This window comes from Phoenix dactylifera, chromosome 4 (genome assembly GCF_051530095.1).
Source record: "Phoenix dactylifera cultivar Ajwa chromosome 4, Ajwa_hap1_PhDact_Kaust_v1.1, whole genome shotgun sequence".
In the NCBI taxonomy this organism is placed as follows: Eukaryota; Viridiplantae; Streptophyta; class Magnoliopsida; order Arecales; family Arecaceae; genus Phoenix; species Phoenix dactylifera.
This window is the reverse complement of record NC_143193.1, coordinates 52546182-52556846: the sequence shown is the minus strand read 5'-3', so window position 1 is coordinate 52556846 and position 10665 is coordinate 52546182. Positions and strand designations below refer to the sequence as shown.

At 39.5% G+C, this 10665-nt stretch overlaps 2 protein-coding genes across 5 annotated transcripts; both read left to right on the top strand.

The window, feature by feature from the left end:
* Positions 1 to 761: 761 nt before the first annotated feature.
* LOC103701208 (pre-mRNA-splicing factor ISY1-like protein) lies at positions 762 to 3573 on the top strand. 2 transcript variants are annotated; one of them, XM_008783189.5, is made up of 2 exons: positions 762 to 1899; positions 3196 to 3573. In XM_008783189.5, the coding sequence occupies exons 1-2, from the start codon at positions 986 to 988 to the stop codon at positions 3197 to 3199; spliced, it is 918 nt and encodes a 305-aa protein (XP_008781411.4). In that variant the 5' UTR covers positions 762 to 985; the 3' UTR covers positions 3200 to 3573. The 2 variants fall into 2 exon arrangements, with proteins under 2 accessions (XP_008781411.4, XP_088576669.2); XM_088720543.2 differs by lacking the exon at positions 3196 to 3573 and having other exon boundaries at positions 854 to 1903.
* Positions 3574 to 5715: 2142 nt separating this feature from the next.
* LOC103701210 (uncharacterized) lies at positions 5716 to 8081 on the top strand. Of its 3 annotated transcripts, none has more exons than XM_008783192.6 (2): positions 5716 to 6495; positions 6664 to 8081. In XM_008783192.6, exons 1-2 carry the CDS (start codon positions 6462 to 6464, stop codon positions 7938 to 7940), a joined length of 1311 nt encoding a protein of 436 aa, XP_008781414.1. In that variant the 5' UTR covers positions 5716 to 6461; the 3' UTR covers positions 7941 to 8081. The 3 variants fall into 3 exon arrangements, with proteins under 3 accessions (XP_008781414.1, XP_008781412.1, XP_008781413.1); XM_008783190.6 differs by having other exon boundaries at positions 5727 to 6495; positions 6597 to 8081; XM_008783191.6 differs by having other exon boundaries at positions 5782 to 6495; positions 6606 to 8081.
* The last annotated feature ends 2584 nt before the right edge of the window (positions 8082 to 10665 follow it).

Below are 10665 nucleotides of genomic sequence, written 5' to 3'. Positions count from 1 at the left end.
TTTCATGCAGCTCTATGGGGCGTAAGAATGTGCTCTAGCTGGGGGTTAATTAACTTTACGAAGCTGGAGGTGTCACAGATGCTTGCGTATTAAGTCTACCAAGCTGGAGATGTCACAGATGCTTGCGTCATATGTATTAAGTATTTCATTTCTGTTTCATGTTCAACTACCTCATTTATCTTCACATGGAGCTCTTGCAAAATGGGAGCGAGCAGCCTCAGGCTGCATAGAAGGTGCACAAAGGTGGATATGTATAATGGGCTGACGTGTTCTTTAACTTTATCGATGCAAGTTGATTTAGAGATCTGATTGATCTACGGGCATGACCGGAATAGCCAAATAGATCGACCAATGGACTTGGGAAGTACTTTATAGAGGCTAGTATGCTTAGAGGTAGTTAAAGTAGTCGGATGCGGTAGTTGCGAACGTTCATCTTATGTACAAGATAACTAATGAGTCCCAATGCTCGCACGATACTCGTATCTTGAATTACCTGCTGGTATATGCAAGATGGTTATATGGGTCTTTGGAAAAGCTAATATTTAGTATTGCGTCCGTTACAGATGTTTAATTATTAATGAAATGGGTCCTGAGAACCTTTACATGAAGCCGGCATTCTACGCCGACTATAGACAGCGAGTAGAAAAATTATAAGAAAAACGGCTTCCTAATTCGATGTTAATTATTCTCCGGGTGTCGCTGTAAAATTATGAGAAGTTCCCTGAAAGGATAATTAACTATTTACCAGTCACTATGAGCATAGGTCCCGGAAAAATTGATAAAATGATTTTCTTTTGGAGGAATGATATTATTTATTTACCCGTTTCTAGGTTAAGCTCCCCTCGAGGATTGGCCTCCCTTTATTTTTGACTCTAGGGTTTCGTCACCGGAAGACCGTACTCACCACCGGCGTTAGGATTTCAGTTCCCCTTCTTCTAATCCTTTCTCCTCCTCCGGCGGGCGGGCGGCGGCGACACCGGCAGCGATGGCTCGGAACGAGGAGAAGGCCCAATCGATGCTGAACCGCTTCATCACGATGAAGCAAGAGGAGAAGCGGAAGCCCAAGGAGCGCCGCCCCTACCTCGCCTCCGAGTGCCGCGACCTCGCCGAGGCCCACCGATGGCGCTCCGAAATCCTCCGCGAGATCGGCGTCAAGGTTGCGGAGATCCAGAATGAGGGCCTCGGGGAGCACCGCCTCCGCGATCTCAACGACGAGATCAACAAACTCCTCCGCGAGCGCGTCCACTGGGAGCGCCGCATCGTGGAGCTCGGCGGCCCCAACTACACCAAGAACTCGGCCAAGATGACCGACCTTGAGGGCAACATCGTCGACGTCCCCAACCCCAGCGGCCGCGGCCCCGGCTACCGCTACTTCGGCGCTGCTAAGAAGCTCCCCGGCGTCCGCGATCTCTTCGAGAAGCCCCCCGAGATCAAGAAGCGCCGCTCCCGCTACGACATCTACAAGCGCATCGACGCCAGCTATTACGGCTACCGCGACGACGAGGACGGCATCTTGGAGAGATTGGAGGGCCCCGCGGAGGCCGAGATGAGGGAGTCGGCGGTGGCCGAGTGGCGGAGGATGGAGCAGATCAGGAGGGAGGCGAGGAAGGCGGTGAAGAGCGGGGAGGTGGCGAGCGTGGGGACTGCGGCGTCCGCCACGGAGATACTCTTCGAAGGAGTGGAGGATGTCGTGGAGGAGGAGAGGAGGATGGAGAGGGAGAGGGAAGAGAGGGAGAGGAGCAAGGAGGAGGAGTTTGTGGTCCACGTGCCGCTCCCGGATGAGAAGGAGATCGAGAGGATGGTCGTCGAGAAGAAGAAAATGGAGCTGCTGAGCAAGTACACGAGCGATATGCTGTTGGAGGAGCAGCTCGAGGCCAAGGCCATGCTCAATGTCCAGAGGTAAGAGTCTGCTGCTCTCGTGATAGAATCTTTTGCTCTTAATTATTGGATTGAGTAGATCAATTTGTTCAATTTTTTCTTTCTCGGCGACAGGATTCTTTTGTTACGATCACCTATAAAAGAAGAAATTAACGTTTGCTTGATCTATTGATTTCATCATTTTTCATTTTATTCGTGTGGCTAGGGTGGTGCATTGATCATGATGGTTTTATACAATTAGTTAATAAAAGTTTTAAGCGTGTGTTTACTTATCTTGAAATTAGGATGATTTGTATGCCAACTTTTTTTTCATGGAAATTAATTCAAACTTATGGTTATATTGATCTCTGAAATTGCGCTCTCAACACTCTGTGTCCAAGATGGTCCATTTTTTGAACTATGAAGTTAACTGTTCCTGCTGCATCTATCATTCATAATCAATATACTTTGTGGTTCCTTGATTGCAAACAGTCGATATATTTTCGAAACCTTCCATCTCTGATAATGAGATTCCATGCAGAAATTTCATTTTTGATTTTGTGCGAACAGAGTATGACTAGATTGTTAGTTCCTTGATTGCAAACAGTCGATATATTTTCGAAACCTTCCATCTCTGATAATGAGATTCCATGCAGAAATTTCATTTTTGATTTTGTGCGAACAGAGTATGACTAGATTGTTAGTTCCTTGGTTTGGCATTCTCCATCAAAACAAAGGAGACATTATTTTCGAGAATTTAAGCACTTAGTAGCTAAGATGTTTTCTCAGATGTGATTGTCGAGGAAAATAATATGTGGTGGTTGTTTCAGTATATTTTACCTTACAATTCCTTGTGGATTCCGCTTACCATTTCATCATGAATTTTAAAAGTTCAATAAGATGCAAGTGGCTATTGACAGAAATAACTTTCAATCATTTCGTGTACGTATGCATTTGAGTACATTCAATGGGCAGACCACTAACTCTTTGTTCTGTTGCAGAATATATGTATGTTTAAAGCATTAGAGAACTTTTAATGGGCAGACCACTAAATCTTTGTCCTGTTACAGGGAACTCACATGATTATCCATTAATATAAGAAAAGAAAAAAAAGGGAAAACTTCTCATTTCATGGCCTCATCATGACATCCAAAAAATGAAACTTTCTTAAACAAATCTTTGAAAAGTTAATTTCTTATTATTATGTAGCTATATTTAGCCCATAATCTTTTTGATATCTATAATATTGTCGTTGGTTTGATATTGGTAACACTTTTTCCTGGTAGCTAGTGTTACTTTCATGATTCAAGCTAGCTTAGTTTTTTGTTCCCTCGTCAGGTAATCTTCTATCGAAACTGTCGTGCTAACTTGTCAAGCAGAAGCTTCTGCTTCGAGGAGAGGAAGGGATGTTGGAAGTCTTGCGAAGCGTCTGACTGCTAGGGCGCAAGCAGCAGCCGTAGTAAGATCCTGGCTTCTTCTAAGGGATAATATATCATGAATTCAGTAACTTGTCATTAATCCATATGCTTGTGAAGACTCAAGTATCTTAGTATCTTGGGATATTTTGCTCTTTAGTTTTGGAGAAATTGTTCTGATTATGAACAAGTTTGGAGGGGCATTTATTCATATCAAGTTTGTAGCCTAGAGAAGATGGAATCAAACCTAATAGTATTATATTAGAAAATAAGATTTAGATTTACACGACTTATTCCCCCTTATCGGGAAAGAGAGATATGCTCTCTTATTCTCAAATGAATGCAAGGAGCTCCAGAGATTGGGATATCCTGGATCTCTCTCTCTCTCTCTCTCTGGGTTTAATTTAATAATAACGGAGGGATATATACTGTAATGAAGGCATGCAGCTTGTCCAAGTTCTATTTGGATGCAGAATTAAGTTGGGTAGAATTAAAAATGATAATAACGAAAGATACAATAGAGGATGGGAAAATAGTATTGTAACTTATGAGCCCATAATTACCGTGGTCGGGCACGGGGAAATGAATGTACGTGTACGTCACCGAAAATTCACTTAATTTCATGGATGAACTATTCGATACCCTGTGTCCCTCTATACTTTATCAAGCTCTCTTGTATCAACATGCTTTACCAGCTACACTACTTGACACCCTCAAAAAAATCAAGCCAAGTGTGACTTATTTTATTTTGTTGTGGAACGTGAACTCTGCAATACCCAGGCATATCTGTCCATCCACATTTCTCCCACTCTTATTTCTTTCAATCTTTAATTCTCTTGCTTCTATGTGGTTAGTATTGTTTACCTAGTTCGAGTTTTCACCAATTTTGTAGCTATTCAGGTGCATGGATCACATATGCTACATCTGGAATATCTTAATATAATTAAAAAATAATAAAGAAAAAGAGAAGAGGAATGGTGACTAAACCCCCACCAAAATGCAAGAGAAGCTTGAACTTATTATAACTTTACTAGCTTAGCTAAATGGCGATTACTATAAAAACCTATTGGCTCTCTATCATTGTAGCTTCATCCTTTTTCCCATATCGCCCTATTGTTTTAATCTATTTGGAGCGACGCCCTTTCACACATCCAATTGGATTTTTATTTCATTTACTACAATTAGATATTGTTTTCAAGTTACGCTATAGTAGTTATAAAATCTCCTTCTGCCTTTTATATGTATGTATGTATGTATTTATTAAAAAATATATAACTGCATAGTATATTGGAAGATTTGATGATAGAAGTTCATGCCCTTCTTTTTACTTGAATGGGTGCAAGTTGGTCCCACCACACATCAAGTTTTGGAATCAGGTGGATGGCAATGCCGGACCTTATCAAACAGTAAAAGCAAGCAGGGACACGTGTGATCATTGTCAAGCATGCAAGCAGCACGTGCTGCTGGTTGCAAGGACCGATTGCAATTAGGTAGTCTTTAGATTTGAAAATTGAAATGGGGTCAAGACCATGACAGCAAGTTTCTCTCCAACACCTCCAAAGTGTTATTTGCAACTACGACGGAGTTTCCATCCATAAACCTCTTTGCATCTTAATTTTCCGGCATGGTATCTGCTGCATCTATAAGAATCTCCTTTATACTTAATTATTTCTTTCTACATAATCAATATTATGGGTTATAATTTATTTATTTTTGCCTTTTCTTTGTGAAATTCTAGCCATGCTAGTGACAAAAAGTGCCTTCCGACCGGCCTGGCCTCCTTATTGATTCGTTTGATTTGACACCCCAGCAACCCAATCAACCATTATTTTTTAGTTTCCTAGAAAACAATTATATATATGTATATATATTTGATAATGTTTCCTTAAACATTTTTTTTGAAAAAATAACCCATACGAAAAAAATCTAAAAATTTTGCAAAATATATTTTATTTTCATATTTCTAAAAAAAACCATTCTTGTGCAAAGAAACAAACTACTTCGAATTTTTATTCGGTCATTAGTTCTTGGGCAAAACGCATATTTATTTTGTGAACACACATTTATTTTTTTGCACTTAAAAAATAGTAAAAAAATAAGATTGCACCTAGAGCCTAAAACTATATATATATAATTGCAGGTTCAATAATTAAGTGATATTTCTCCTAAAAAAATTTATTCCTGTAAACATACATTTATTTTTTTGCACTTAAAAAAATGGTAAAAAAATAAGATTGTAACTAAAACCTAAACTCTACTCTATATATATATTCATTCTTGCAGGTTCAATAATTAAGTGATTTTCACCTATTAAAAAAAAAAAAAAAAAAAACTTCCTTTTCAAAGTGTACTCCCCGGGATACGTTTCATTGCATGAAGACCGGTTTGTGTCCCTATCAGCTTTCTACCTTATAATATCTGGGGCTCATATGGTCCCAAGAAAGGGCACCCCAGTGGGGGCCCTACTCTCCCTTGTACATTGAATCAAACCCCCCCTCTCTCTTTCGCCGCGTCATCCAGGCCGATTGGTGGTCTTTGGCGACTCTGACACCCCGTTGCCCCCAAAATCTCGCCTATAAGAAAAGAAAAAGCTCGACTTGGATCTCGCCCTGAGAGCGTCGAGTTGGCTTCTCATGCCGGCATTTTCGATCCAGATAAGTCCAATAATCATCTGTTTGTAAGTCGAATTTGATTTCCTTGCCTTTTTGTTTTGGGTTTTCTTGGAGTTTCGATCTTGCTATTTGTGGTGAAGCTGGAATGGCAAACTTATGACGGGTAGCAGTTTTCGAGCTAAATGAAGAAGATTTGGCGGTGATTTTGATCGATTTTCTCTTTTGTCTTGCTTAAATTCGGGATTTTTATGATTTTGGCGTACTATCCTATTTTTGTTTAGGGTTTGACCTAAGATTCAGGTGGTTCTTATTGAGGTTCTTACATTGTTGGGGTGAAACCAGCTGGAGATTCAGAAAGGTGGAACCTTAATGGGTTAATTTTATATCCTGGGGGTTTGTACAGTTTTGAAGACCCATAGCTTCTGAGACTTGAAATTTTAAGTTGTTATGAAGAAAAAGTTAAGGCGAAGGTGGGATCTTTTTCAATAAAGCAGTCTAATTTGAGCCCAGAAAAGGGGGGAAAAAAGAAGAAGTTGTAGGATTCAATCTGTTCCAATCTTTTGTTCCGTGATAGTGGATGCGAACAAAGTTATTGCAGGGAAATACTGCTGGTAGGTTGGGCAAATCTTCAAATTTTCAATAAAAAAAAAAGTGTCAAATTTAAGCTGTCAAAAAGAGTAACTCGTCCATTTTGATCTGAACTTTTGTTCAGTGACCACAGATGGAGGGTAATTTACCAACCAGTAACATGATGCCTTATGGTGTTCTGGACTTGCAAGGTTCCATGCACATGCATCATCAACACCACCCACAAGCAACCTTCCATCATCACCAGCAACAGCCAAGCAGTGCTCAACATCAGGGCTCAATGATTCAGCCACCGATGCATGAAGTTTTCCAGTTAACCGTCAACCAGATGCAGGATTGCAATCAGCAACCAGCAGTTCCTGTCACGGACTACAATAAGGGAGAGCATGGTAAAGCCTCCTTGAGTGACGATGATGATCAGAACTTCACGGAGGATGGAGTCGACGGGCAGAATGAAGCTGGAAATGGGAAAAAAGGCTTTCCGTGGCAGCGGATGAAGTGGACTCGTGCAATGGTTAGGCTCTTGATAACTGCAGTTTCCTACATAGGAGAAGATGCCATGTCAGAATATAACAGTGGTGGGAGGAGGAAGTATACCCTATTGCAGAAAAAGGGGAAGTGGAAGGCAATATCAAAAGTGATGGCAGAGAGGGGCTGTTATGTTTCACCTCAGCAGTGTGAAGACAAGTTCAATGATCTCAACAAGAGATATAAAAGGCTTACAGATATTCTTGGTAGGGGCACATCTTGCAAGGTGGTGGAGAATCCAGTTCTTTTGGATCAAATGGACATCTCTGACAAGCTGAAGGAAGATGCGAGGAAAATTTTGAGCTCGAAGCATCTGTTCTATGAGGAGATGTGCTCATATCATAACGGGAATCGGTTGAATTTACCTCATGATCCTGCACTTCATCGGTCATTGCAGCTGGTTCTCAGAAGTAGAGAGGAGCATGACATAAGGAGGGCTGTGCATGAGGATATTGATGAAGATGATCAAAGCGCAGACACTGACAATGAAGAAGATGATGCTGAAGAGCATACTGTATTGCATGGTGATATTGGGGGATCGTGCATTCCGAAAAGGATCAAGCATTTGGTGGACCATGAAGAAGTTGGTTTTGGAAACCCTTCAGGGTCACAGGATTGTACAAGGCGGCTTCATCCCCAAGGCATGTCTGTGGATATGAACCAAGTACTTCCCGAAGGATCTACTGTTGCTTGGGGGCAGAACAACACGATGAGTTCTCGTTCACTTCAGCTGGAAGACCAGAGACTGAATATTCAACTTCAGATGCTGGAGCTTGAAAGGCAACGGTTCAAGTGGCAGCGATTTAGTAAGAAGAAAGACAGAGAACTGAACAAGATGAGGATGGAGAATGGAAGGATGAAGCTCGAGAATGAAAGGTTGGCACTGGAGTTAAAGCGCAAGGAGTTCGAGATTGATCTTAATATGAAGAGAAATCAGTGATGCATGATTATTTGAAGAGAGTTGTGTAATTTAAGCTTTAGATATAGTATGCTGTAGCCTATAACTAAAGCATTCTCCTAGGTGGAATCTTTGTTTTGTATTTCTCAAAACTGAATACATTAGTTGGGTCATTCTATTAAACTTGTGAACATGTGCCATGCTATTAAACCTTTATTTCCTTGTCACATGGACATGAAAAAGTTTCTATCTCTACCTTCACAGACAGAGTGATTGCTGTTCTGCAGGCAAAATGAATGAGCTCTTGGATTTGTTATTTCTTTTTACTGGCTTCTCTTCACATTTTCTATTGCAGCTCATGTATGCAAATATGTAATGATGGAAACATGATGTTAATTGCCAAAATTGGGAGTGGGTATAGGTGAGGGTTCAGGGAAGCGGATATTTTAGAATCACCTCTAGTAAGGAAGCACATATCAAGTAGTGCGAGATTGAGATTTTGGAAAAATTCTGAAGTAGATGTGTTACCCTAGATAGAAGATTCAAGCTACTAACAAAATGATTACTTTCTTATGCTGAAATTAATAAAACGGGTCCTTGTATGATCCTCAAGTCTTCTACAGATTAGCAGATTGGTTACTGAAGATGTTCACGATGACTTGGGCTGGAAAATTTGATGTTTAGAAACATTGCTGGAAGGTCATAAGGTGTATTTTTTGTCTGAAGAACCTCCCGAACAATTGTTGTGTCAAAATTGTTATCATATAGATTAAGTTCGACTCTTCTAGGCGGTTTGAACAGAATGCTGTACATAGTTGTGTGTCTTTCCAGTCATTGCATTTTTGTATGAAAGCTGAATGAGCTTCTGCAAATTATTGATGTACGGTTTTACTTCTCTCTGTTTCTTGTACCTAATCTGTTTAAAAATCTGGGTGGAAATGAAGACTTTTTTGTCTTGGTGTGCTGGAATCCATTATATGTGGCCCATATTAATTATTAAAACATTCACAAACATGATTTGAAATGTTATGATCATGTTAGGTGCATAACCTCCTATTCAAACCCCTGGCTCATATTGTTTCCAAGGAGAGGATTTCAGATTGCGTACCCATAAATTATAGTTTGATAACTAATGGTTGTTTTTTTTAAAAAAAATATCATCGGTGCAATCTAAAAAGACAGTTCGATTAACAATTTCTTGGAATTATATTAGTGAAAAGATTATCCTTGTGATGTTCTTCTCCTTGCCTTACCCTCCTTCACTGCCACTAAACTTCATATAAAATATATTATACGAAGGAGAAGCAGCAGCTTCTTTATGACAGCAAGCATATTGCTTTGATTATTGAATCGGCAAAAAATATTTCAATATAATTTAGCTTTATGGCAATCTAATGGATGAGCTTCCATGAACATTTGGAAACACTTTCTTTAAAAGGATTCTTGGTAAATGATCATGGGATATAACAAACTGCAGCCATCTGGGGATCGACATTGCAGTACTTGAACTAGGTATTTATTCTTACAGGAAATTCCTGAAACCAAGTATCTATCCCCCTAGCTTTCTCAATTCTCACAGGTGATGATGATGTTCCAATCGTAATTTTCTTAGGCTACCCTTTGCTCGTTTGGCACTGCTAGGAATTTTTCCAATCACACAAGTGGGTCCTTGATCTTTTGACAGGGCCTTAGAGAGCATCAGATAAAGTGGGGAGAATATATATTATTGGAGACTTCAATTCTCATACGTTTATAGGACCAAGAAATGAGAAAGTCCAGTGTTTGGTGGCTTGGCAACTTTAAGAAAGAATTCTAAAAAAATGATTGAATGATTACATAACACACTCATGCAAAATAGAAAAATATAGGTATATCATTAAAAAAACAGATGTTATAATTTAATAATGAAGTCTACTTAATTAATTTAAACAAGATATAAAAGACTTGGACATGTTATATCTGGATGGCTCTTGCTCCATTCTTTCATCCTGAAAGATATCAAGATCACATAATATTACAGGTCTATAAGTGATATGATTTCCAAATCATATATAGATTGTCCACCCAACATGCATTGTACATGTACATCCAAATAAACACAAAAAAAAGGAAACACAAACAGCCATTTATGAACTCTTATTTATGTCATGGCTACCACAATATATAGCTACATAAGATATCTAGGCTTGAAGCAAACGAAGATATAAAAGAAATGGCAGCAAATGAAACTAACAAAATGGTCATCTTGAGAGTAGGAATTTCTAGAAAGCAATAATTTAGGCATTATAACCTTTGACAAGGATGTGCAGTTCTATACAAAACGGATAATTTAATTGATTCAATTATATTTGCTCGTCTAACTTGCAATCAACTTGATTATTCTCTCCGTATGACTTTTGTCTCATCCAAATGTGATCCTGCATTAATCACTTCATGGTATATGTGCTTGAACTGAAATTTACGACAAAATAACATGACTGTAGATCTTCTGAAATTTGGCCTGCTCGCGTCTCTGCCCCCCTGTGCTACGATTGCATTGGAACGACTCATACCAGTTATTTGGTTATTGGAAAGATAGACATGAACTGCATAATTTCCTTTTGTTGAAAATCTGATTGGATTTTTTCAAAAGATTATCTGGATTCTGCATGTCTACATTTTGCAGCGGATGCTGGATCTCTCATATATCTTTGCATTTGTAAACTTAATTGGTGGTAGTCCATGTTCCATCTACAAGACATCAGAAAACAGTTCTCTGCAAGCAGAT

Excerpts from the sequence above, each read along its gene's own strand:
- LOC103701208 (XM_008783189.5), top strand. The coding sequence starts at position 986 with ATGGCTCGGAACGAGGAGAAGGCCCAATCGATGCTGAACCGCTTCATC.
- LOC103701210 (XM_008783190.6), top strand. The coding sequence starts at position 6,606 with ATGGAGGGTAATTTACCAACCAGTAACATGATGCCTTATGGTGTTCTG.